This window comes from Ammospiza nelsoni, chromosome 6 (genome assembly GCF_027579445.1).
Source record: "Ammospiza nelsoni isolate bAmmNel1 chromosome 6, bAmmNel1.pri, whole genome shotgun sequence".
In the NCBI taxonomy this organism is placed as follows: Eukaryota; Metazoa; Chordata; class Aves; order Passeriformes; family Passerellidae; genus Ammospiza; species Ammospiza nelsoni.
In genome coordinates, this window is record NC_080638.1 from 10,291,705 (window position 1) to 10,319,627 (window position 27,923).

At 38.6% G+C, this 27,923-nt stretch overlaps 1 protein-coding gene across 3 annotated transcripts in view; it reads right to left on the bottom strand.

Annotated features, from left to right (window-relative positions):
- LOC132075008 (golgin subfamily B member 1-like) overlaps window positions 1–27,923 on the bottom strand; it is a 34,558-nt gene that overhangs the window by 5,706 nt on the left and 929 nt on the right. Inside the window, exons 2-23 of one of the 3 annotated variants that reach the window (XM_059475136.1) lie at window positions 26,257–26,314; window positions 25,461–25,604; window positions 24,475–24,621; window positions 23,284–23,406; window positions 22,536–22,703; window positions 22,116–22,301; window positions 21,722–21,844; window positions 21,465–21,578; window positions 21,035–21,356; window positions 20,583–20,692; window positions 20,079–20,196; window positions 19,897–19,988; window positions 19,268–19,418; window positions 15,697–15,806; window positions 14,776–14,899; window positions 13,796–13,926; window positions 12,931–12,978; window positions 12,522–12,631; window positions 12,079–12,247; window positions 11,552–11,656; window positions 450–11,285; window positions 14–165 (exon numbers count right to left, since the gene is read on the bottom strand). In XM_059475136.1, coding sequence (XP_059331119.1) covers window positions 14–165; window positions 450–11,285; window positions 11,552–11,656; window positions 12,079–12,247; window positions 12,522–12,631; window positions 12,931–12,978; window positions 13,796–13,926; window positions 14,776–14,899; window positions 15,697–15,806; window positions 19,268–19,418; window positions 19,897–19,988; window positions 20,079–20,196; window positions 20,583–20,692; window positions 21,035–21,356; window positions 21,465–21,578; window positions 21,722–21,844; window positions 22,116–22,301; window positions 22,536–22,703; window positions 23,284–23,406; window positions 24,475–24,621; window positions 25,461–25,604; window positions 26,257–26,301 — 13,628 coding nt within the window. In that variant the 5' untranslated portion in view covers window positions 26,302–26,314. Of the gene's footprint in view, window positions 1–13; window positions 166–449; window positions 11,286–11,551; window positions 11,657–12,078; window positions 12,248–12,521; window positions 12,632–12,930; window positions 12,979–13,795; window positions 13,927–14,775; window positions 14,900–15,696; window positions 15,807–19,267; window positions 19,419–19,896; window positions 19,989–20,078; window positions 20,197–20,582; window positions 20,693–21,034; window positions 21,357–21,464; window positions 21,579–21,721; window positions 21,845–22,115; window positions 22,365–22,535; window positions 22,783–23,283; window positions 23,407–24,474; window positions 24,622–25,460; window positions 25,605–26,256; window positions 26,315–27,923 lie in introns of those variants that run through there. The other 2 variants (XM_059475137.1, XM_059475139.1) reach the window with 2 other exon arrangements.

Consider the following 27,923-nt stretch of genomic DNA (forward strand, 5'->3'; position numbering starts at 1 on the left):
TGCACTGTTATACCTTAGTCCAGCCAGCTCATTCTGGTACGATGTGATCTCTCTCTCTGTTTCTGCCTGGAAGGCTTTTGTCTGATGCAAAGCCTTCTCCAGATCATCAACCTTGGTCTTCAGTTTGGATATTTCAACAGCTGCAAGGTTGGCTCCTTCTTTAGCCTAGGTTTAATAAACATCATTAGTGAACTGGAATGAAAACTACATGGGTGAAGTTTGATTAAAACTAAAATTCTAATTATAGATGAAGGCTTTCCCTATTTGCTTTGTTTAACAGATTAATTACCTTAACTCCCAAAACTGTAAACACACCTTCTCTGGGCACACAGTGAGCTTAGCACTCACACAATCCACAAAGTTAAACTCCAGAATCCAACATGCCTCTGAGCATTTTCTGCACAAAGAATAAAATAAATCACAGAGCCATGTGGCTAATTACAACTTACCAAAGTTTCCCCATTGTTCTGAGGCACATCCAAACTATTTTTAACAGTGTTTTTCTCATTGATGCTGCTGCAATCAATGGGAAACGAAGCTGTGCCCTGGTGAGCTTCAGAAGTTACCTTCTGATGGCTGAGCTCCTGCAGCAATTTGTCTCGGTCATCCTGGAGACTGGCCATGGCCTTGGCAAACGCTTCCATCTGCTGGGCATAACTCCCACACTCGGCTGAGAGCCTGCTCACCTCCAGCTCCCGAGTGACCAAAGTCCTGCAGACACTTCCAAAGTCGTCAGCCACCCGGGCAAGGCTAACCTGGCCTGCAGCATCAAGGACATCCCCATGCACCAGAGAGTTTTCTTTGAGAATACTAATGAGATGGGATTTAAATCCCTCCAATTCAGCTGCAAGTTCATCTCCTTTTTTTCTTTCTGTCTTGAGCTCAGAGGTGTATTTGCTCTGAAGAACTCTGAAGTCCTCTATGATTCGATCTCTGTCATTCTGCAGAGCACTCATTGCCTTCCCAAAGGCCTCATTTTGGGATCTCAACTCCCTGTTTTGAGACTGAACTTCAAGCAGCATCTCCTCTGCAGAAGCATCAGGTTTATCTCCATCCTCAAGTGTCAAAAGAGTCCCACCGTATTCCTCATCTGCATTTCTGCCTCTGGATTTCTGGAGCTCCTGAACCTTTTTCTGAAGCTGTCCTCCATGCTGCCCATTGGATTCTTTTTTCTGAATACTCTCACTACTTAGCAGCTTCTCTCCAGACTCCGAAACAAGTTTCTCTTTGTTTAGTGATGCAACTAGAGATTCTAAATCATTTACTTTAGATGCCAATTTTTTATTCTCTTGCTCCAAAGTCACAGCAGCCTCCTTCTGCAGTTCAGTGGAAAGCTGCAGCTCTTTTATTTGTTTTTGAAGATCATATTTTTCATGCTCAAGGCTTTTAATACACTCCAGTTTCTGCTTAAGTAAGTCCTTCAGCTGATGGTCTTTCAGAGATAGAACCTGGTTTAGATCTTCCCTGTATTTTATCAGCTGTGCACTCAGCATTGCATTTTCAGAATGTAGATCATCAATCCGATTGAGGAGGACCCTTAACTCCTGTTTCAAAGAATTAGTCTCACTTGCATTGCCAAGCAGGAGACTGTCCCTCTGGTTTAAGACATCCTGGTGAAGATGTTCCAGCTCCTTGTATCTGGTAAAAAGATCATCCCTGTCATTCTGGAGAGATGACATGGATTTTTTAAAGGCATCTATTTCACTGGCAATCACAGCCTTCTCCTGACCTGCTTTTTCTGCTTTCACCTGGAGACTTCTCAGCTCGTTTTCCAGCCTCTGACAGGACTCCTCAGCTTGTTGTTTCTCCATCTGCAGAGACCCTACCTGAAGTTCATACTCTTTGATCTGATTCCTATGTTGAGTCTGTACCTGAATCAGATAGTCTGAAATTTCATCTCCTTTTGAAGAAATGAGTAAGGAAATTTCTTTGTCTTTATTATTTAGCATGACCTTCATTTGCTCAGAAATGGTGATCTGCTTTTGCAATTCAGCATTCATTTTTTCCTTCTCTGCTAGAAGCTCTTGCAATTCTTGCTCCTGTCTTGTAAAATTACTTTCCAGAGCTTTTATCTCTCTTCCTGCACTCTTACTATTCTCTATGAGATGATTTAGAGAATTATTTTCTTTCAAAAGTGCTTGCAAAGCTTCTTCTTTGGACTGAAGAACACTCTCCAGCTCTTGCTGTCTGTTAAAAAAGAAGGTATTTTCTTCCTTTATCCTGCAGAGCTCTTCATAGCGCTGCATATCAACAGATTTTTGCCTCAAGTACAGTTCATCCTTTGTTTCCTCTACCACAGAGTATTTGATATTTAGTTCTTGAATCTGAGTAATTTTATCTTTCAATTCATCTTGCAAGGCTGCTATTCTTTTGTTACTGTCTTCCAGCTGTTTCTCCTTGTTTTGGATGGCCTCTTTGAACTGCATTTCCCAGGTTTTCATCTCGGTGATGACCCTGTCCCTGTCATCCTGGAGGGAGGACATGCACTTTGTGAAAGCAGCCAGGCGTGCCAGAGCTGCGTTCAGCTCTGCCTGCAGCTGCTTGTTCTGAGAGTCCTTGGTGCTGACCTCCCCCTGCAATCCCTGGACCTCACCCATCACCCGATCCTTTTCTCTCTGGAGTGCACTGTGTCTTTCCTCCAGGCTCGAAATTTCACTTTTGTGAAGCAATTTCAGCTGCTGGAGATGAAATTCCAATTCTCTCTCGTATCCTCTCTTTTGAAGCTGCAGTTCATCTCCCTTCTTCTGAAGTTCTTTCCTCCAGTTTAGATTCTCATCTTTAAGCCTGTCCACTTCCCTTTTTGATTGATCCAACAGGTTCACCTGGGCAGTAAGCTTCCCCTTGAGATGAAGTATTTTGTCATTTGATTCTGCCAGCTTTTCTGATGCATTACTTAAGTCCTTTTCAAATTTTTCATTTTTTGACTGTGACAATTTCACAGATCTTTCCAAATCCAGGATCAGCTCCTGGAACTTTATAGAATCCTTTTGCAATTGGTTGATCTCTTGCTGTTTCTCCTTTAAGAGTTCTTGCAATTCTTTTGTTTTGTTCTTAGTCCCATTATTATCCCTCTGAGCACTTTTCACCTTTTCCTCAAATATCTTTACAAGATGGAGCTGCTGCTCTTCCTTTTCTCTAACAGCATTCGATTTTTCTGCCTTTAACTCTTCCAGCTGCTGTAACAGCAAGTTATTCTGTACCTGTGCTGATTTCATCCTATCAGTAAGATGATCAACTTTTTTTACATGATTAAGCAATTCTGTCTCAAGAAATTCTCTCTCACTCTTTACTTTGTAAGAACTTTCTTGTACATTTTCTAATTCTTCCTGTAACAGGCATTTGTCATCCTCTAAAATCTTAACTTTTTCATTTAGACTAACAATTTCTTGTGTTAAACTTTTAAATTCCGTGTCCAGCTTTGTTAGACAATGAGTTTTGTGCAGCAAAGATTTCTCAGTTTCTTGTGCTTTTTCTGAAATTAATTCTCTTTCTTGTTCTAGGACAAGCACAGCTTGTTCTTTTTCAGAGAGTTTATTCTTTAACACATTAATGTCCTTTAACAGTGATTCATTCTCACATAATGCGTCACTGATTTTGGATTGCGTATCATTTTGGTACACTTCCATTTGAACCTGTAGCTCTCCCAGTGCAGCTTTGGTTACAGTGATGTTATTATGAAGGACATCATTCTCATTCTGAATTTTCTCTAAAGCCTGCTTTAGGTTTTCAGAGGTTTGTTTCAGCTGCTCATTCTCCTCCATCAGCTGATGGTTCTGCTCAGTGAGCTCACACAGACGATCCTGGTGTTCCTGCATCCTGGCCTCCTGCTCACGGATCTGCCTTTCTGCTTTGCTCTGTAACTCCTCCACCTCCATCTTCTTGGATTCACTGAGTTGTTTCAGCTGGTTCTTAACAACTTCATTTTCATCAAGGAGATTTTTTAAATGCTTCTGCAGAGCCTCCTTTTCAGATTGTCCTTCCCTGAGTCTTTGAACAGCCTCTTGCTTCTCTTTCCTACTGACATCAATGACTTGCCTCATATCTGCCACTTTACCACTGATGTTCTCATACGCCTGAAGAAGCGATTCATACTCCTGCTTTAATTCACTGTGTTTAGCCTTCCATCCTGTCAATTCAACTGTCTGAGAATCTTTTAAGGTATTTAATTGGAAAGAAAAGGCCTCTTTTTCCTGAACTATGGACTCCATGGTGGATTTCAGACTTTCACACGCTGCAGTGAGGTTTTCATTTTCGGTCAGCAGCCTCGCATTTTCCGAAGCAAGGCTCTCCTCTCCGGACAACGGAGCCACAGCACTTGAACTCTGCTTTTCTCTGCCAAGCTCTAACAAGTGCTCCAGCATTCCTGTCTTGTTCATTAGTTCTTCTCTTTCCAACATCAGCTGATCAACCTGCTCCTTTAGAGATTTATTTTCTCTCAGGGCTTCTTTACGTGATATTAAAGCTGCCTGTAATTTCCTTTGGAGGCGTTCTCTGGATCTATCTTCTGTTACAGCTCTTTGCTCTTGGGCCTTGGAATCATTTAAATCTGCAGGTTTTGCCAGTGGCTCTTCCACTGTTTGCATTTTTTTCTGGATTTCACATTCTGTTGCTTCTCTCAGTTTAGTTTTCCCAGAGTAATCAGCCTCTGATAGTTGATGAGCAGTGACTTTTCTTTCCAAATTCTCTTGAAGGGAATTACTTTCTGAACCAACCTCTCCCAATTCCTTTTCAGTCACATTTCCTTCCTTAAGCTCTTTGCCCAACACCACAGGTTTACTCATCTCGGCTTTCTCACGCAGCATCGATAGCTCTGCCACAAGATTTTTGTTTTCTTCACTGAAATGTTCTACCTCCTTTTTCATCTTAATTAGTTCCAAATTGGACTTTTCCAAAGAGCTGAGAAGTTCCTCTTTTTCACTCTTGAGGTCTTCAAAGGCTGTTTTGTAATGGTGGGCTTCTTCCTGGCCCTCCTTTATGGCTTTGTTTAATAATTCTTTTTCCAGACCAAGTTTCTCTTTTAAATCCGTAAGTGAACATCTCAGTGCTTCTATTTCCTCATTTTTTCCTGCAACCTCCTGCTTAGCTTCAATTTGTGACCTCTGCAGCTCCTCCTGGCTCATCCTGTAATCCTCTTCACTTTTTTTAATAAGTGCTTTTTTCTCATCATTCACATGTTCAAGCACTGCCTTGAGCTCTACAGTTTCAGTCTGATGTGCTTTCAGCTTTTTCTGCAGATGCTTTATGTCCTCCAACAAGCTGCCCTGACATTGCTCCTCCTGTCTCAAAGGCTTTAAACTGTTTGTTTCTTCTTTATCATCACCGAATTCAACCAGTATTTTTCTCAGCTCTTTCCTTAACATCTCTGTTTCCTCCTGAAGTTTTGCATAATCACTTCTTAGTTCTTCTAGCTCAATGTTTTCACTTGGCACCAAAGTGACTGTGTTTTCTGACCCTTTCAAGGATGCAATGTGAACCTTGTTTCTTGGTTTGTCTGATTCCAGACTCCTTGGGTCAGCTTGCTCTTCTCCCAGCAGTGCCTTGGATGGAACCAGCTCCTTCCATTCTAACTGATTAAAGCCCAGTTCTTTACTTTTTGTTTGGAGAACTTCCCAGAGTGCTTTATGCTCTTGCCTGAGCTGCTCAAGGTGGGTTTTTTGATCATCAAAATCTGCTGCCAGTTTCAGGTGCTCCTCCCTTTCCTGCTGGAATTTTTTCATATCTTCTTTCATGAACAAAAGCTCCCTCTGTAAAGCTTCTTTTTCTTTTTGTAATTGATTCATGGCATTAACGTCATTGCTGGGATTCAGACACTCATTCCCAGCTCCAACACCTGAACAAGGCTCTTCTAAACTGCAATCTTTCAACAATTCTTCCTTCTTTTTAAGTTCAGACTTCACCTCTTCAAGAGTCAAGAGCAACTGAGAATGTTCCTCTTGATATGCCCTTGCTCTTTCATCAAGCATGGATTGCAGATGAGCAAGCATAGAGTCCTTCTCCCCTAAAGATTTTAGGTTCTGCTCACAAACATTTTGTTTTTCAGCTATGACATCATTCAGTTCTGCAATATTGTGCTGAAGTTCCTCTAAATAGGATGCTCTTGAAGATAAGGTTTTGGTCAGATCACTTATCTTGGCATCTTTTTCTACAAGTTGCTGTTTCAAAGTTTCAAGATGAGACTCAAAATCATTATTTTGTCCTTCAATTAGTTTCAGTTTGTCTGTTAACTCATTAACTTGCTTCAACAGGTCCTCTGCTTTTTTCTGCTCTTTTTCTATTTCTTCCTGTCCACTCTTTTCTAATTTCCCAACTTTTTGCATCAGATCTCTTCTTACTATTAATGCTGCTTGAAGCTTCTTTTTCAGATTCTCTTTTTCCTTTCCCATTTTCTCAAGATTACACTTCATCTCCTCTTTTTCATTCATTAAATCTTTAACCTCAGCTTCTCTACTGCTTAACATAACCTGGTTATGTTCCAGTTCTTTCTTACAATCTCCAAGTTCCTGCAATACTCGGTTTAGCTCTGCCACTGAACTATTATGAACAGCTTCAAGGTCTTCAAGTTTGGCATTTAACATACTCCTCTCTTCAGAAAAATTCAGCATTTCATTAGACAATGATTCCATGACCTGGGTAACAGAAGAGTCTTTTTCTTTCATTTGCTGGCTTAAACCAGAAATTAAATCCTTCTGCTGATTGACCTGGGATGTTAAGTTTTTGATGAGGTGATCTTTTTCCCCCATTTCTTCAAGGAGATTTGCTACTTTTTTACCTTCAACCTGCAGCTTTTCTTGACTAGCTCTTACCATTTCTTCTGATTTATTCATCTTGTCCTGAAGAAATTCCACCTGCTTATTTATTTCTGTCAAAGACTCCTCCCTTTCTTTCAGGAGACACTCTTGTTTGCCTACTGTCTCCTTGAGTGAGACCATTTCTTTTGACAGACATTCCATTTCAGACATGTATTTGCCTTTCATCTTTTCCATGTCACTCTGCAGCACTTCCTTCTGCTTCTCAAGCGACTCCATACTTCTTAATTCATCTTTCATGCTGTCTATTTCTTTCTGTTTTTCTAGAAGTGCCAGTTGCAAACTTTCTCCTTCTGCTTCTTTGCTCAGAATAGCAGTTACCAGAGTGGAGAATTTTTCCAACTGAGTTTTACTATCGGTTGGCTGCAGTTCAGAATCTGAAATTTGTGCCTTCTCTTCTTTACTTAAAAGCCTACTACTAAGTAATGGAGATAAGCTCTGAGTTAATTGCTCTTTTATAAGATCCAGCTCTTGCTGCAAAGACTGGATTTCGCTATCTTTTGATTTCATTTCACTTTCTAAACTGCTCAATTGCTCAGTAAGATCATTATTTTGTGAATTTGCCCTGTCAAGTTCTGTCACCCACTTGTTTTCTGACTCAAGCAGACTTAGTTCAAGAGTTTGACATTTAAGTTCTAAATTAGAAAGTTCTTCACCCTTCACACTAACCTGCATCTGTAACTTCTCTTTTTCAGTCTTCATCTGGAGTTTGACAGCATCTATCTGCATCCTTGAATAATTTTCACTGGTTTCTAGTTTTTCATGGATTTCCCGGAGTTCTTCCAATTTCTTTTGCAAATCAGTCTGAGATGCAGTAAGTTGTGTGTTTTCAGCCATCAGTTTACCAACATCATCTTGCAACAGTGCTTTTTCTTTCTCTAAAGACTCCACTTGACACTGCAGACTATTTATTAAAAGTGTGTTATCATGGCAGTCTTGAGATGATTTGGAATTTAAGTTGTTGAACTCCAACTTCAAACATTCCAATTTCTCAGCCTGTTCAGCGCACGTCACACGCAGAGATTCCACAGCCAAGTCTTTCTGCTGGAGTTCTTGTTCCCGGGTATTTATTTGGTCTAGTGCTTTTTGGTGCTCATTTTTAAGAGAGTCAAGCTCAACAGTCAAAGAATCAATTTTTTTCTGATGATTATCAAGCTTCCTGTTCTTTTCCTGAAATTCCTCACTGAGGTTTTTCATGGCTGTTCCACTTTCTTCTAATTTGGATCTGAGAACATCAATCTCACTAGAGAGAGCATTAACATTGATCTCTGCCAACTGTACACTGGCATCTTTTTCCTTTAAGGAATTAAGCAGTCCAGCAATAACTTCATCTTTGTGCTCAAGAGCAACGTTCAACTCTGTTCTCAGGTCGTACTGTGCTGCAATTTTCTCCTGAAGAGATAAAAAGGCATTTTCTTTCTCATGGACTAGCTCTTTAGAGTTTTGTAGTTCTTGTGTAAGTTCATGGACCTGACTTTGGAGTTGAGAAATTAAATGCGTCTTCTCTTCATCTTTTTTTGCTTTCTCCGTCAGAGTTTCGAGGAGACTTTTGTTTTCTGTAAGAGATGATTCCTTTTCTGATAAGGACTGGTCCATCTCAATTATTACATTCTTCTGATGCTCTATTTCTTTTTGGAAATTATCTTTCATTTCCTGCAGCTCCACTATCTGTTTCTTTAAGACACCACACTCAGCCTCTTTCTCTTGAAGCTGCATCTTTAAATTCTCACTGAATGATGAAATACTGTTGATGGCTGATTCTTTTTCTGAAACAAGTACTTTTAGCTGTTCTGCTTCAGAGGCTAAAAGCTGTAACTGCTTCTCCTGCACAACACAAGAATCCTGTAGGGCAGAAAGCTGTGCTTCTAAACCAAGGCATTCATCCACCTTTTCTTTCAAAGATGCATCTTTCTTTGCAACTGAGTCATTCAACTGGGATGCTTGTTCTGTCATGTTTTTAAGCTGACTTTGAAGGTTAGAAATAACCTCCATATTCTCAGACAGTTGAACCCTAAGTACATCAGACTCCTCAGATTTATCTTTTAATAACTTAAATTCTTGGGCTTGCCTCTTAAATTCATTTTCTTTTGCCTGCATTGTGTGTCTGAGCTCCTCAGCTTCAAAGCTCAGGGTTTGTATTTGGTGCTGGAGATCTGCAATGAATTCCACGTATCGCTCTTCTCCTGCCACTTTATCTTTCATTTCCTTAATCAAAGCCTCCTTTTCAGAAAGGAGACTTTCTTTTTCCTCAAAAGTAATTTTTAAGTTTTCTTTCTCCATCACCAGGCTGTCAATTTGGTCCTTCAAATCTAAAATACTATGACTTTGTTGGGACAGGTGTGAAGATAAAGCAGCTACTTCCTCTGACTTTTTGTTTACCGTAACACTAATTGTCTCTATGTCTGCTTTCAATTTTTTATTTTCTAGAGCTGATGTTTCTGCTTGGTGCCTTGCTGAAGCAACTTCAGACTGGAGACATTTACATTCATGTGACTTCTCATTCAATAACCTTGAAAAGTCCTCCTTTTCATGCCTAAGCACCTCCATTTCTTTGCTTAATAGTTGAAGCTGATTATTTAACCCTGTATTTTCTTCTATTTTTTCAAATATTTGCCTCTGAAACTTCTCAAGTTCTGAACCCTGACTTTTCACAGCCAGGTCTCTTTCCTCTACCAACTGAGTTAATTTAATCCTTTCATCTTTAAGATTTTTTATTTCATCCTGCAATTCTACAACACAAAGCTTACTCTCCTCCATTTCCTTATGCAATGAATCATTTTGAAGATTTTTCTCTTCTAGAGACTTGTTTGCAGTTTCAAAATCCAAAGTTATGCTTTGAATTTGTTCCTGCAGGAGCAAATTCTTTTCCTTGCTATGGCTGAGCTCCTGGATTAGACCACTGCATTCAGATAATTTATTATTTAACATTTCTTCTTTTTTTATTTCTTCATCTCTAACCTCCTTCAGCTGAATGAGCAGTGATTGCACTTGTTCATGCAAATGTTGGCTCTGTTCCTTGCTTTCAGACAACTGCTCAGCCAGCACATTACATTCCTTTGTTTTCTCCCCCAGCTGTTCTGCAACTGAACTTTCCTTTTGCTTGGCAACTACTGACAGTTGTTCAATCTCTTTTGCCAGAGCGTTTTTATCACAATTTAGTACTGAAAGAGTTTTTTCGTACTCAGCAGTGCTAACAGATAACTTGTTCTCCAATTCTGTCACAGCCTGGATTTTCTTTAACAACTCACACTCTTTTACATCCAGGAGTTTGGACAAATTCTCATTTTCTCTGATTAGCTGTTCCTTTTCATTTTCCATTGTACCTATACTTTTTTTCAGATATTCATTTGCTTTTATTTGCTCTGCCAATTTTTCTTGTTTCCCTTCAAGATCTGCCTGCAATTGGTTATTAGCTGAAGCTTTCTCCTGTGTCTCTATCTCCCATTTTTTAATTTGTTTATGCATTCCATTTAATTGGTCATTAAGTTCTTGGCAACACGCTTCTTTGGCTTTCAGATCCCCAATTAATTTAAGTTTAGTCTCTTCATTCTGCTTCTCCAAAGCCCCAAGTTTCTGCTCTAATGAAACAATGAGCTCTTGTTTCTCTTGCAACTCTTTTTCAGCTGTTTCCTTATGATCAGTATGTTCTGTGAGCTTTCTGGATAATTCAGCCAACTCTTCATCTTTTCTAGTATTTTCCAAAACCAGTTTGTTGTATGAATCTTTAATTGACTTTAACTCATTTTCCAATGTCTGTGCCTTGCTTTCTTTCTCTTTAAGCAAACAGTTCCATTTTTCCTTCAAAGCACTGTTTTCCTCAAGCTGAGATTTCAAATGTTCCATTTCTTTTCTTTGTTTATCCTCTGTTTCTTGCAGCTTTTCAGATGATTTAGTAATTTGCTCTTTCAGCAGAGCAATTTGTGACTCACACTCCGTGATCTTGTTATGGTACGCAACATTGCTGGCCTTGATTTCGGAGCGGAGATCCTTAATTGTCACACTGTTCTCAGTGCCCTGCCTGATTAACTCCTCGTTTTCTTTGGTTTTAGCTTCATTCTCAGCTCTAGCTCTCTCCAGCTCCATTCTCATGGCCTCACTCTGCTCAGAAAGGGCAGACATCTTCACGCTGGCATCTCTCACATCAGCTGTCTGCACTTCCTTCAGCAAATGCATTTCCCTTTCAGCCTTTGATAAAGCCTCTTCCAAACCTCGCATCTCCTCCTCTTTGCATTGCACTTGATGCTTCAGGATCATAACCTGCTCAGAATATTCTGTCATGTTCAGAGACAGGACAGACATCTCCTTGTCTTTTTCTGACAGTGCTTCTTTCAGATTATCAATTTCTCTTTCACGTTTCTGCAGATCTTGAATGAGTTGAGACCTCTCCTCCAAATGGCTTGAATTCAACTTGTCAAGCTCTTCATTTGTCTGGTCCAGGTCCAGCTGCATGGACTCCACCACGCTGTCTTGTTTCAACGTCTAAACAGTAAGAAAATATTGTTACAAGAATGCTCCAAAGACCTTTTAAAGGGAGAAGCTACACCCCACACGTAGGACAAGCATTTGAGGCAATCAGCCTGTACCCAATGTAAAGTCACAAGATGCTCTTCTTTAGATTGTTTTAGCAAACAGAAAGCTCAGTGTATGAAATTTAAAGCAGCTCATGCTGTCACTTTTGCTGACACTTAAATGGGCCATGAAAAATGAACACAGAATTTCTTCTCTTATAAATTGTTATAAATTACCTTTTCTTTCAGTGTAGCGACTCTTTCCGTGAGATCACTGATGGCTGTTTTCTGCTCAACGTTCTCCACTTCATACAGACTGCATTTCTTTAAGGCTTCATTCAGCTTAGCATTAAAAGTAATAGTTCGTATGATAGAAATACATAGAATTCTATTAAAATTGTGATGTTACCAGTTATAGTATTGAGTTTACACAACAGTGAAGTTTATACTTTTAAATTCATAACCAAAAACTTAATCACCCCACTAAAATGTAAATATTTTCATGCAAAGCTGTGTTGGGTCTAAGAAATTCTTACACCAAACTTTAAGAATGAACAAAATTATATTACTTAACTTACTTAATTGTACTTACTTACAAAATTAAATTTCTTAACAAACTTAACTAAATGAATAAAACTATAAAGACAAAGTACAAACTTTCAGACTGGGAAAACAGCAATAATTCTGTTGGGACACAAATCGAAAGTTATGGTTAAAGTTCATCAGTTCTAATAAGAGAAGTAGTAACTATAATTTTAGCTTACTTTTTGCTCAACATGCACAAACTTCTCCCCGAGCTCTTTGTTCAGAATATCCTTTTCTTGAAGCTGTTTCCTCAAAGTTTCAACTTGTTCCAGCTTTTCTGTTGTGCTTGCCAGTTTTTGTTCTCTTTCTCCAAGTGAATTTTCAAGGAAACTATTTCTGTCACTCAATCTGAAAAGAAAATACATATTTAGACATGTTGAAAACAAAGCTTGCATTAAGTTTTCTAAGCTTACTAACCTCAAACAAAGAGAACCATTATTTTTACACTGTCCACTTAAACTTTGAAGTACAAAAATAACACAACTGGAAATAGAAACATGAGCCAAGTAATTGTTTTTATGAGAAAAAAAGTGTTTTGAGAGACTATATGCCTAACCAGAATTTGAAGTTTAAAGCAGAGAAAGCCAATGGTGCGTGGTGTTGTAAAGAACCTTGGTTTTACCCTTTAAGCTGCTCATTCAAGCCAGAGATTAGAATCTGATGCTTTTCCACATCTCGCATTTGTTGGTTGCGCAATTGGGTGAGTTGAGTTTGCAAACGCTCATTTTCATTCTGCAAAAAAGCAATGATGAAGAGCATTATCACAACCAGAGAAGCATGAGAGAGCTTCACTTCACTTTGTTCACACAGCCTTTTGGAGGTTTCAAACACAGCACAAATCTCTCCTACTCTAGTCAGATCCACTGCACCAATTCAAAAATAAAACCACCAAAAGAAAAAAAAAAATCGTACAACAGCAACCAACAACCAAAAGCAAAACACATCCAGAATCAACAGCAAGTAGGACAAATGTGGCAAACTTGTCACCATTCATGAACAGAAGGCGGCATTTTGGAGGAGACAGAACACACCTGCACTGCCCTCAACAGCTGCCCTTCTTCCTCAACACCAAACGTTACCTGTATTGAAAGGCTTTGTTACAAGAGTCTCGATAATTAATGTAAGCTTGTCTCTCATCTTAAAACCAGTCATTCTTTTTTATACACGTGCAACTTAACAGATAAAGAACTATGAGTAATGCACCAAGAGTATGAGTACAACATCAGTTGTGTCACTTAAGTGAAAATATGGTTCCCAAATTACCACAGTAATTTGTCAGTCAGGCAATACTAAAAATAACTTTTCCTTTTAAAAGAACTCTACTATTCTTTGTGGGGCCTTCAGTGAATGGTTTTAAAATATAACTGTCTAGATCATATCTGGAGTTTAGATTGCATGTGTATTCATTTATATAAAATTATGGATCATTTTTATATAAGCAGTTTCTTCTCTAAAAATGTGTACATATATATAAAAAATTAAATTTAAAAAATTTTAAAAATTTAATACACTCTTACAGAAAAGAAACTTAAGCGATATAAGGAGTGGGAAATTCAAACGAGTCATAACCAAATCTAATTGTTGACTTTCTGGCAAAGACTTCACAAAGAATTATGAAAATCATGTTGTCTTTTTACTAAGTTTCTAGAACAAATAAAGCTTAATCCTAATCATAATTCTCCACATGCTGAACAAAAGCAACAGTCTTCAGCCTCAAAGCATAATACAGGATGTGCAAACTCTCTGAGAACATAATTAATGAGCGTAAATTGGATTTCAGCCATTTTTTGTCAGCTGCCAATTGATGGGTTTAGCTTACTGTAGGCTGTGATATAAAGAACATAAACTCAGAATGATTCTCTTGCATCATGAGAGTTACACAACTCCAAAGCTCACCTGGAGAGCCTCCATTCTACCTTGAAGCTGAAATCTGTCTTCCAAATCCTGACAACGCTCTTCCAGAAAAAGTATTTGTTCCTGCAGTTGGTTTCTTTCCAATTCCAGCTCTTCAACCACACTCCGTAAACCTACTCAGGTCAAAGAAGGAAAATTCTTTCAAGAGAAGTCCACCAAAATTCCCAAAGTCTAGAAATGGCTGCAGCTCTTTATTCAAAGTTCTCATCAGTGTTGGGCACAAACAAATCTCACCTATTTTCTAGTGGGAATGCCTGAGGCTCTACATCCCCAAAATTTAGATGGCAAAAGTACCCTTAACACAGTTGGAAAACCAAAATAAGTTGCAGAGCTCATGAACTCAGAGGACCTAGCAGATAAATTCAAATATTGAGCCACCACTATTGTGGCTCAGCCAGTAGTGTGGCTCACGTTACATTAACCACAAGTTGATCAGGTGCTTGCAGGATCACACCTTAAGTAATTATTAATAAACTAGTCTGGACTGACAATTTGTAAGTGAGCCCATTCCATCCTAACAATAACAGGTATTTGCAATCTTTACCATTAATATAAAATCATCAGCATTAAAAACTGAGAATTGTATTTTTAAATTAAGCAGCAATGGAACGGAATTCTGGTTTGCAACATAACTGTGATATAAACTGGAAACACATTCACAGGAGCAACTCATAACTTAAAAGAAACACATGATCTTGCCACATGGGATATTTGATGGGCATCAAAGCTCATCCAATTCCAGTGCTCAGCCATATTGATGCTGTACTTGTGAGCCAGAACTAGGCAGTTCATCCAGCACGCACATGCTTGGAAATGAAAAGGAAGAAAACAAAAGCCAAAAAAATCCAACAAAGATTAGAATACACCACAAATGGGCTGTTAGCTGAATTTGAAAACAAAAATAGACACAAAACGCAGATGCTGTGTGCATGCTTTCATCAACTGTCTAGTCGCTATCACACCTGCATTGGGTGAAGGGTACTCTGGCCACCAACCTCCCATGTTTTCTCCTTCAGCTGAGTCAGTGCTATCCAAGGTGACATTCAGTTCTTGGAAGCATTGTTTGCCATCGAAGGGGAATTCTTCCTACACACAGAACATGAGAAGGAAGCTTAACTTAAAGAAGGAAGCAAGCAGGGGTAAGATAATTCAGCTACTAAAACCACAGTTTCAATCCAAAATCCCAAAACTCAGCACTGATTCAGGCACTTAAATGCAAGTATGTGGGATTGCTGTGAACTAGAGAGGCCTGCCCAGCTTCCAGATATTATTTCCAGAAAAGCCAAGTCTCCCACAGGTTCTTTAAGACACCTGCAAGCTTTTAAAATCACCCTGGGCTATCTGAGAAGCTAATGGAAAACAATGTTTGGATATCTTAATTAATGCCCTGATTTCTGAAGTTGAGTCCTCTGAAGCATCAGTTAACTAATTATCTTCTTCCAACAGTCTGTTAATGGGACAATGACATCCTAATTCTTAAAAAAGTTACCATTTTTTCATGCAAGGTACACCACCACCTACCTAGAAGTCCACCTGAATGAAGTGGCACTAATTATTCAGTAAAGTTCCACCAGCAAAGAGATTTGTAAAGATTTTATAGGAGCTAAAAACAGCCTTAACATCTGAAGCATGCACATGGCTTCAGGCATGGGAATTAGTCCAGAGAGAACCTTGTGATTTTTCAGTGGAAAGGAGTAAGAGGTGTGAGAATTTCTCATATTCTTGCTCTGAACATGACCATTAAATTTACCAATGTTTTCAGTTCCAACCTCTGTTCCTAAGCTCCTAATGTTTTAAAGACTAAAGCACCACATGAATAACAGTACTTTCCACAGTTTTGTTAACAGACAGGTAAAAATAAACTCACATCTCTTTGAACCTACCTGCAGCTTCCTGCTGGTCTGACTGCCTTTCCTTCTTGCCTGCTGCAGCCTGCCCACTCCTTGAACTGTGGCCAGTTCCTCCTCCAGCTCCTGCTGCCCTGAGACTATGGCTGGATCGGAGCAGCCAGGAAAGAACCAGTCATCCTCAATCAGTTTTGTGCCACAGGAAAGCATTTACATTTATATCAGACACTACTACATGAAAAGAGACCAGGGACAGGGTGAAGTCCCTACAAATGACTGACAGGAACAAGATTAAAGATTAAAATCCACTGTGTTCACCTTGTGATTTCCCTCCAACATTGCTATGCAGAACATAACATAAAGTCTGAGTATCTCACTAAGAAGAAGCAAATCAAAGTCTAACTTCACTTCTTCATCAGCTCTAAAGGAAGACTTTATACAGGAGGGTGGAAAGGGTGAGGTTATACCATGCTAAGAAGTAAAGCAAATCAATTAAAATGCCAAATTACATCTCAATTCAATTTACCAGGTTCAAATATATCTAATTTGTATGATAAAAACCACAGCTTTTTCAGCTGATGACTTTTTAATCTCAACAATCACATCCATTTTTATAAAAACTTGAATTTTAGTACAAGCTCTAAAGCCAGATCATTTGAGGAAGTCACAAGCACATGTTATACTGGCATCAAACCATCTTATCATAAATTAGTAACATCATTCTTTTCAGAACAAATACAGATACAGAATCACTAGTAAATAAACACACTGACTAAACTGAGAATATGAAAGCTTAGGTATGCGTCCTGTTCATTGTTAGAAATGATTTGTCATCTGAAGTGCATTCCCATCTGTTTTGTGATACAACAAAACACATTTGGGGTAAAGATTAGGAAACAACACATTCCATGCAAAGCAGACACAACAGCACAGCCAGGGAAAGGGAGGGCAAGTACAGGTGGCTCCATATTTTAATTGAAAGTTACATTAATTGGATAATTAGGAATTTGGCCTTCAGTTTAACCACATGAATCCACAGTTGTCCTCACAGCACACAAAACTCAGAGAATTTATGTCGATGCATCTGCAAGGTCAACACTAGGAACGATTTGGAGATTCAGCCCTACAAGAAATACCTTCCTTTCATTTGAGTTGGCCAAGGATTACTTACACCACAGATTTCCTTAACTCACAATTCTGTAGCACCTGCTAGATTAAAATTCTTCCTGTAATATTCCAAAATTACACTCCTAATGTCTTGACAGAAAAGATTAGTGGGGAAAAAAACTAAAGAAAAAAACAATGACCCTTTTCAAGTGGGATTGATAAATTGGATTATACTTCTGATTTCAATTACACTTTGGCTTCTTACACTGTCAGTTCATAAGTGTTTTAAACACCCTTGTGTATTTTCTGGATTTTACACTTTTTTTTATCATTCTACCTACTTTTTCAAGGCTGTAAAATTAAATACCAAATTTTGATCACAGGTCTTAAACCTCTGTTGACAGGAACTGCCAGTTAAGGGGTTCAAAGAATAAAATCTATTCTAGGTAAAAATTTAACCCCTCTTCTGACACTCTAATATAGGAACCCAACATATTTAGGTTCCTAAATATCTAATGATGAAAAAAACAATGAAATTACAACTGTCACAAGAATAATGGAAGGACAGAAACTGGAGCTTTAGAATGATTTAGCACACTCAGAAGTGATAAAACACTTACAGTTAAACTGAGCATTGCTTTAAGAACAATTAGTAAGTAAATACATTTTCTAATGTTTTATAGCAGCTTAGGAAGCTTTTCATTTGCAATTATCTAAGATAAAAACCTGAAAAACTTCCCAGAACACCTTTTTTCAGATATGCTCTGCATATAACAAATGATGTGTCTGTACTTCCCTGAGTCACTACTGATGCTACATATTACTTACACATGGCTTAAAATATTGGCAGCTAATATTAATGCATGCAAGTTCAGCAATGTATGGGAAGGAACATTATTTTTTTTTAATACTACTGAATTTCAGATAGTAGTAAGAACTAATTTGATTCTTACTTAGTCACAACCACTTGTGGCAAGCCAAGAAATTTGCCTCTAGATAAAACATAAATATGGAGTCAGCTGTTACTAGAGTGAAAAAATGAAGATGATTTCATTAATATAAAAGAAGAAAACAGGTAGTGCAAGGCAGGAGAAACTCGAGTTAAAACCCAGAAGTTGTTACACACATTGCTAAAATCCACAAACCATCAATGGCAAACCTTGCAAGGTACTGTTGGCAATTTTCTCCACAAGAAGCAAGAGCAGGAGAAATCAGCAACAGCACATTGCAGGGAGCCATTGCTGCAGGAACCTGCATGCACAAAACTGATGGGAAACTGCTCTCCCTGGCTGCCCAGATCGCAGTGAGGGTAGGAGTGGAGGGGGAAGGGACGCTCAGGGCTCACCAGGTGGAACGGCAGGAAAAAAGGAACAGAAAGATCATGCTACTCCCAAGGGGAAAAAAAATGCAAAATTAAACCTGGACTGAGGCAGAGGAAATTTCACAAGTGTTATTAATATTGCATGTGGCTCTGTGGCCAGCACAGATGTGCCAACAGGTAGATTTGATGGAGGGGTATTATTCCCTTTCAATAGCAAAGCATAAATCCTTCAAACAGAAGAGACGTGATCTTTAAAACATTTCTGTGCTTACACACTGAACTTTCAAATGGATCATGGAAATGAAAAACAATTCAGCTGCAGATTGAAAAGAGAAGGCTCAAATTAACTAACAGGATTAATTATGATGGGAGGTCCTGTGCATTAAAACCTGCCATTATTCCCCATGCTAGGGGGGACAAAAATGGCAATTTAGTTCAGATGGCATGGAAAGAGCAGTAAAAGCTATCTAAAATTTAACCAGACTTTCATAAGTTTTAATAGAAGCTACTTCAGTTTCTCATCAGCTGATTAATTAATAATTTAGCAAGCTCTAAAACCTGACATTACTTGAAATGCTATTTTCTATAGGTAATTTGATATTTTTAACCACCTCCAAGCCACTGCCAGTGAGCATTATTCAGTTGGTCTATACAAGTGGCACCTACTAACAGATCACTAAATATCCTAAACAGAATTAATCAGAAGTTTCCTAAAGAGAAACTCCATGTCAGGCACATTTTGCTTAAGCACCACCTCCATTCCTCTAATCCAAACCAACACTATAGTCCCCCACACTTTCACCAGTTCTCTATGCAGGCAGCTTTAATATTTCAATGGGGAACTATTTATCATTGATAATTTTTTTTTATCATTTTTATCATTTATCATATGCACACAATAAGCCTGTCAAGCAGTCTTACAAAGCAGCAGCTCAAATGGCAAACAAACAGCACATCTACTTAATAAAAATTATATAAAACAAGATGAATATATGAAAAACAAACTCGAGGGAACAGGAAAAAGCAGAAATTGCACACTTCAGCAATTTCACTAACTATACATATTTTATGACTACAGAAATGAGTCATGGTGGTGTGCTATCAATTTGTTCTGAAGCACAACAGACACACACAGATCTATAAAAACAGGATTGTTGGCCTGGAAATAAAATAATTCACCTTCTCTCTCCTCCTCAATCTGAGCCATTCTCAAGGCCATGGCAGATTTCTCTTCTCGGACTTGATCCCGGGACTCCTCTGATTCTGGGACAGTTTCCTGCCATTCCAAGAGATGACTCTGCAGTTCATCCACACTGCCTGACTCACTGGCCTAACAAGAGAAATTCTGTATTAAAATAAATTTACCACACCTCTCTGCAAATGTAAATACGTTGTAAGTTGGCAAACCAACATAATTCATCATTTAACTTAAATAAAAATCTATGAAATTGGTAAATGCAGATTGTAGATATTGTAGACTATGTGAAAAACAAGTCCCATGAATTCATAAAGTATTAAAAATATTTTGTCTACAAAATAACAGCCACACTTTGATGACTCAGATTAAACATAACTAAATGAACAGCAAACTGCTTGGAAAAATGTAATTTAAAGTGTGTGCAAAGTAGGTAGAAATCAATCTTTTTGAGTAATTCAAAACCTGTCATCGTGTTCTCCAACTGAACAGCCACTGGCAATTCCATCTATCAATAAATTAATTCCCAGCTCCAAAATCCAGCTGACACACTTTTCAAAGTCTAATTAGCACCATTAATCAATAACTCATGCAAATCAATTTTCAAGTCAACCTGTGAAGCTGCTCTCTTTGTAACTTGGTCAAGATCAGCCTGCAGCTTCCTCTGCTGCTCTTCATAGAGCTCGAGCTTTTTCAGCAGTTCTTCTACAAAAACAACAAATTTGGTTAATGAGGACACAAATAATTTATTTTTGTTTCTTTACTTTGGATCATCTGCAAAAGATTTTCTGTTACCATTCTGAGTTCCAATCTCATGCAATGACTGAAGTTTTGACTGTAGTTCTTCATTTTCAACTTCTAATTCTGACACACGATTGCTTAAGGCAGATACATCATTGTTTTTTGATGAAAACTGAAAGAAAATACAGTTATGGGGGTTTAAAACACAGCAAATCACAGCAAAGTCCTTTTTTTTTTTCATATTCTTTAGTAGTATGTATAATAGTTGTTTTTCTAATATTTAAAGTGCAATACAGCAGCTCTCTCTAACAAATTTACTCCTGAATGCTGGTAACACAATTTGTACTATTTTTTATTTAAACTACATCTTGTATCAACACTTTATGTCCATTCCATTTTCATACCTTAATTCAGGTTTGAATAAAATTAAAAATAATTTACCTTACAGTAAACTATCTTAATATTCTATTTATGCCACAGTTGACTTTCTCCCAATCAAAACTCCAAGCACATTAGTTGGAGAAAGACACACAGCCTTAAACACAAAGCTACACATACATTTTTCAGTTCATCCTCCAGCTGTTTGATCCTTGATTTAGACCAAGCCTTCATTTTCAAAAACTTGGCTTCAGATTTGCTGGCCTCTTCTGTTTTCAATTTCACTTGGACTAAGAAACAAGAAGCAGGAATTATTTTAAACTGTAGACAGATTATTAATACAAACCTTGTGTGTAATTCCTTTAGCAACCGGAAGTTACACACACAAGACAACATTTACAGAAAAACATAAGACTTGGACACAGTGACAAATTTACAGCTTGTGATTATCTAGGTAATCCTCTAACCCTCATTACTATAGTACTTGATCCCTTTAATTACTGTGGCAATAACATTCCATCAAGTTTCATGTAGTTCTAATTGCACTAAGTATGAAATTGGCTCAAAAGACATTGAAGTCTGGGGCAAAGAAACCTTTAATACTGTCAGTGACAACTGTTTAAATAGGATACCTTCCAATTCTTCCATCTTCTCTTTGGTTATAGATTCCAGATCTTTGACTTCTTTGGAGTTACTCAGTCCACCAGCACTCAACTCTGCCACTTGTTTCTGAAGCTGAACCAGGGCCTGGTCTTTCTCTTGCAGCTCAGTTTCATGTTTCTCTTGAATTTCATGCAGTTCAGCATTGTATTTCGCCTTAACTTTTGTCATTTCAAGCTCATGTTTCTCCATCATGTCTTTTAATTGGGCTCTCATTACATGTTTCTCAGCATCCAGTTTAGACTGGAGGTTTTCTTTTTCAGACAGCAGGCGTTTCAGGTTGTCATTGTTCTCCTGTTAAAAGAAAAAAACAGCACAAAAAACATTTATCATTTCAATGCAAAGTATTTTCCTACCATTGTCAAACATTATATCTGTACTCCTACTCATGGCACTTCTTACTTTCAATTGCTGGTCCTTGGCATCCAGCTCCTTTTGCAAGACATCAATCACCTGTGTCCTTCCCAGCATGACTTCTTCCTTTTCATGGAGCTTCTGTTTCAAAGCCTTTAGCAGCTACCAAAAATAAAAAGTTAAATAATCCAGCAATCTATAAAAGACTTATTTTTATTCTCCCAACCAGACACTTGAACTGTGTCACAGAGTTTAGTAATTACATGACTCCCAATTCAGGCTGCTGAGTTTCCAGAGCAACATACCTGTTCTAGGTCAGCACTTGCATCAGATTTAGCAGCTAATCTAAAAAGCTCCTGCTCATGTTTTTCTCTCTGTGCTTCCAGCTCCTTTTCCTTTTCCTGGATAATATTTTGAAACACACGTATCTAGAACCAAAAAGAAAATAAATATGAAACCAGCCAACAAACTATTGTAAAACCACACTGAACTGTCTAACTAAAGGTACAGAAAGATAGTGGATTCCAAATTAACTCTGAATTTTGCTTCCAGTAACATTAAATACATTAATTAGTCACTTATGTTCATTCCTAGCAAGTTTCTAACAACTAAGCCCAAACGGCATCCTCCTCCTCAAACATTTGTATTCTACTTTTCCCAAGAACTGGACATAACTTTTGGAATCCTGCATTTACTTACATTTTCCATGTATTTAGCTTCTTTTCCTTGGAAATGTTCTCTTTCCTTGCTTTGAATGTTTTTCAGACTCTCGATCTGCTCCTGGAACAAGCTGCATTTTTCCTCACTGTCTCCCACCTTCTTGGTGAGGTTCTGCACCAGGATCTCCATGCTTTGCAGGGATGACTCTTTAGCTGCCAGCTGGTTCTTTACAATGCAAACCAAAAGACAATTAGCAGAAAAATGATACAGCAATCATGAAGCCTCTCCCTGGTAAGAACAAAATAAGCAAGTAAATATATATAAATTAAGATAGTCAGTAAAGAATTTTTATTCATATGAATTAACTGTATTTCAGCGAGGGACTGACTACATTTCATATCAAATTCATTGGTTCCTTGAAAGCTCTACAGAGATTTTATAACTGAGCTGCTAACATACCTTCAATTCCTCATTGGGCAGGAATATTTCATTGGCAGCATCACTGGATCCACAGGCCACCTGCAAATCCCTGATGTAAGCATCCCTTTCAGCCAGCCTCTTCTCCTTCTCTGCCAGCATGGCATCCATGTCAGCCCCACGGCCGCGCTGCGCCTCCAGCTCAGCATCCTGGGGTGAAAAGGCAGAATTGCTTGTGCTCTGTGCTTCCACCTCCAGCACAGAATGGTCTGCATCATTTCCTTACTGCCTGAGTTAAGAGTACTCCAAAAATTACAATCAGATATACAACTGGTTCTGTTTGAAATGTAATCATTATTTACTGAACTTTTCCCTCAAACTCTGCAGCATTCCCATTCCTGCCACCATCCCCAGGGAAGTTATGTCCAAAAAACACCACAACATGAAATCTGCCCTTGCCTACATTTTCTCCTGTTGTGACTTATTTTTTCAATGAGTAAAACTGAAGCAAAGCAGTACTTTTGTTCAAAATGCAAGATTTAAATACAACATTGACCCACAGAGCTCATCTTCATGTATCCTTCTCCATTCATCCAGGATTCCCTGCTCACTGAGGGCACAATGACAGAATTCCCACTGCCCTTGCTGAGGCTGTAACATAACAATTCCTCAACAGAAAACTCCCAGAATGGCTCTTCAGTAGCACAGAATTAAATATCTACTTAAATAAACATATTCAAACATAATCCTACACCACAAAGGTAAGAAGTCATGTCACACAAAACACCACCTTTTTCTGTAACTCTTCATTTTTTTGTGTGATCTGGGATTCCAGCTCTTCAATTCTCCTTCTCAGCACTAATATTTTCCCTCTATTTGCTGCAGCATTTTCCTGGTCTCCATCTTTTGATGCCTGCAAAAACAGGAAGGTTTGTATTCCATGAACAGGTAACTCCTGGATTCTGTACCTCTACTTAGTCTGATAATATGGATGAAAAAAGCAGACTTTACTCACAGACCCTGTTTCAGTTCTCTTCTCTATTTCATATTCCATGTAGAAGCTGGTACAGAATTTCTATTAAGCTTATAAAAGTCTTTGTATTAAAATTATTCATGATAATTACTGCTAAAAAGTGGACTGGAAGGAGATTAACTTTCTCCAGCAATTGAAACTCAGATAATCTGGCAAGTGTAGTCCATATGTACCAGAGGGAAAACAGGACTACTGGGGGAAAAATGTAAATTCAACCATTCCTAAGCATGTCTTTAAACAGAATTTCCCCAGCTGTAATTGCTGTTTTATAGAAATTATCTGCCATTACAAGAAACCAATTGCTAAGCATGTTTTGTCAGCCAAAAAAAGATCAGAAGAATAAATAGTTACTGCACATTTTTACGGAAAACTAGAGACTGTAACAAACTGATTGTTACCTTTCCCTTCCAGCACAGCTTTAATGTACAAATTTCCCTGAAAAACTGAAGCCTCACTAAAGTTATTTTAGAAGCTATAATGTCCTACTCTGAACAAATACAAGTCTACTTGCACAACTGTGTTACTCCAAACAGATCTGAGACTCTCTTGTTAACAGTAAAACACCTGTCACTTTCCAGCATTTAATTTACATTTTGCTAGTAAGGAGAGTTACACATTTCCTAAGGAACAAGACAGGTTTTGTTTTTATTTCTTCTCCAAAACTTATCTGCCTGATTTACATGTGTCAAAACTTAGAGGCGCTAATAGGATGAAGGATTGAGAAATTTTTACTAAAACAATTCGAAGGGAATGTGCAATTTTCTGGACTTCTACTGACAAATAAAAGAATTAAATAGAAACACAGATGAACTGACAGCACCCGCTCAGTCTACCTTGATCCTAACCTGACTCAGCTCAAAATCGGAATTTCCCCATTGAGTCCAGCATGGAAAACATCCCACAGCACCCTGGAAATTGTATCTGCTTCCAAATATGAGAACACCTTACCCTTTTTGGTTCTGCTTTGGCCTCTAAGCCTCCTGCCACTGGTAACTGCTTCTTCAGTTCTTCCAGCTGCGAGGTTAATGATGCAACCTTGGCTTTGTTCTGCAGCTTCAGCTTGGAAATTTTGGCATCAGCAGATTCCTTCTCCTCCTACAAACATCAAAGTCAGGACAGACTAAATTAGCTACATGGACAACTGCCTCCTTCAATTCTTCCATTAAAAAAAAATGAAAGAGGGAGAAATCTGAAATGATTAACAAAAAATATCTTCCCTGAAGAGACATTCCAATGTTTCATTTTCATTCTTTAAATATTCTCTTCTTTATCTAAACTTTCTGCACATGATGATTATTACCGTATGGAATTCAAAACCTTATTATATAAATTTCCCTTTTTTTTTTCACAGCAATACAAATTCTAGGCTTGACTTTTTAATGAGAAGAATTATCTTTTCATAAAAAAACAGGAATTATTTCTTCATAAAAATACAATAATTTTTTTCATAAAAAAACAAGAATTATTTTATCATAAAAAATACAAATATTTTTTCATTAAAAAATATAAAATACATTACCAAATGCAAAAAGACAGACACGTTCATGAAAGTGTAAAAGCTTTTTTTTTTTTTTTTTTGAGAACTCAATATACAATGAGTTTTAAAACATGCAGTATTTTAACACTTGGCTGTTCACATCCACAGATAAAAAGGGCAGAAAGAAATCTCTCCTAGGAAGAGATCAACCTTTATGACTTTTTCTAAAAGACTAAAAAGCCCCCAAAAAAGCCTTCAAGATATTAGATATAAATTCCTTCTAGCTCAGTCCTGGGACAGAACACACGCTGGGAACAAGCAGCAATGTCCAGAGCCCAGAACAGCTCCTAGTGACCATCCCAGAGCTGCTGTAACAGACCAGAATCTTGCAAAACATGACAAAAAGGACTGAACGGGGATTTTCACAATGGTTATGACATGAACACGTGCTCAGTACCTTCAGCTGAAGATCTTTGCTCCGCAGCTCAGCATCCTTCTCCCTGACAAGCTCCTTGAGCTGTGCCAGCAGCTGCTCGGTGCTCGTCAGCTGCTCCGTCAGATCCGTCACCGCCGCGCTCCCCACGTCCCCGGAGCCCGCAGCCTGCAGAGACAGGGAATGCTCAGCCTGGGGACATCCAGGGTGCCCCCCTAAAGCCAACTGGGGCACACTGCACTGCCCCTCACATGCCTGCGCCTTGTGTCCCACTTCACTACAACAGCCAGCAATGCTAAAGCTTCCATGGGTCATATATACTTACAGCAGGCTGGTTTTAGCAGGCCACATGGAATTCTAAACGTTATGAGCTGCCTTAGCAAGCTTGGCTTGAAATGCAGCAAAACCACCCAAGCATTCTAGGTATGAACACCTGAACTTCCTCATTCCCTTGATTTGTGTTGTGACAGCCAGCAGTGCTGCTAAATAAAATAAATACCCATAAAATATTGATATTGAATCTACTCTACCCAAAGATACCCTGAGGATGGAGCTTATGTAACTCCTACAGATGTTTTCTTAAGGCAGGATAAGCAGAGTGGGGACAGGCACAACAGCTGTGGAAGGCACAGAGATTAAACATCAAGGAGATAAGAAACCAGGACACAACCTGACTCTTAGAGCCCTAGAACTGTCATGGTAAAACCAGTCAAACAACTGCTTTATAAAAGAGAAAATACATATAGTTAGTGTATAAAAAATGAAATATTCTCTGTGTCAGAGAGTCTATAAAGGATATTAATAGTAATTCAGTACTTACTGCTGTTTTGGAAGGAGAATCATCTCCACTACCCCATTTCCACATAGTTCCACGATGGCTACAGAAAAATAAATGAAATAATACCTCTGTCAGTATCAGAGACTCCAATAACTGTAATTAATTCATACTTCTGTGTACCTCATTGTGAAATGCTTGAGAGTGATTTGCTCAGTTGTGACAGCACCTCTGATCTCCACTATAGCACCAGTTGTGGAGAAATAACACTTCTCATTATGTACAAAATATGCATAACGTGCCTTTTCTAAAGACTGCCAGTCAGTAAAATGCCAATACTTCCAAAAATAATCCAGAGAAGTCTTTAAAGAGTAAATGCTATGGAGTATTATTCTGCACAGCTGCCTCTCCAACATATAAATAGAAGACACAAACCACATATAGTTTGCTAATATTTAACCTGACCTTAAACACTGCCTGTCCCTGCAGGAAAGCAGGGATTACATCGACACAGATTTCTAAAAAAATCACACATTAAGGCTAAAACCATTAAATAACATCAAACTGCTTGAATTGCTGTGACTGCTGCTTATCTGAAAAGCACAACCAGCACTGCACCTGCTCAGCAATTGTCACTCTCAATTAGCAACACCCAGAGGAAAGTCAAGTGTCCTTCCCATTCTTATTAGAGACTTGTGAACCACACATGCACAGAGCAGGCCTGAGTGTGGAAAGCAGGTCATAGTGAGCACCAGCACACAGCTTATCTCTGAAAGAATGCAGCCTGATAGCAGGGGCTGCCTTCAAAGCAGTTCACCACTCCAAAGCTTAACCAGGAGCCACAGACTGCAACCCACATCACCTACAACTCCAGACTGGATCCTCCTAAGGATCTCTCTTAAATCAAATTAAAATCAAACAAGCCATGGATGTGGGGATGGGAATTGCAGAACCTGTAAGTAAACCTCTCCTCTCACAACTACTGCAGAGCTGTAACACCAAAGCTGTTCCCAGTGAAAAGCTCACTGCCAGGCACACCAAAGGGTTACCCCAGGTACAGAGAGGCCAGAATGACTCACTACATGGAACACGGTGGGGCATTTGTAAATATTTCAGCTCATTCCCAGCTCTGACTGACAGAATCATTTTGCTGGTCTCACCTGCCAGCATTTCCACCCAAATACCTCAACTGCTCCTTCCTAGTGTTTTTTTATTTACATCAGTGACACCAACCACTGACAAGTTTTCCAAATCAAGTTGGGAAACAAAACTGATCAGGCTCTTCCTACCCGGCATGAAATCAACCAAGGATGGGTTTTGCTTTTTTTCTGGGGTACAGAAAAATTAAAGCCACAATCTTTAGTTAAAGCTGCAATCCCTCAACTCTTGAACTCTTTTAGTTAAAGCTGCAATCCCTCAACTCTTTATCTTCCACAACTTCCACAAGACACAACAAATGCTGCTTAATTTTACAAAACAACTTTCTCTTAATGCTCAAAACTACAACTGAGGTTTCAGCTCTGATCACAACAGAATGTTACCAAAAAGAAAAGCCCCAGTGGCAGCTTTGCCTTCCTAAATCATCCCCTACCAGCTGCAGCCAAATCCAGCTAAAAAAAAACCCTAATCTCACATTATTCATCTGGGCACTTTCCAGCCTCCTCAGTGCCCTGAGTCAGAGAGCACAGGGCCCAGCACCAGGGGCACATGAC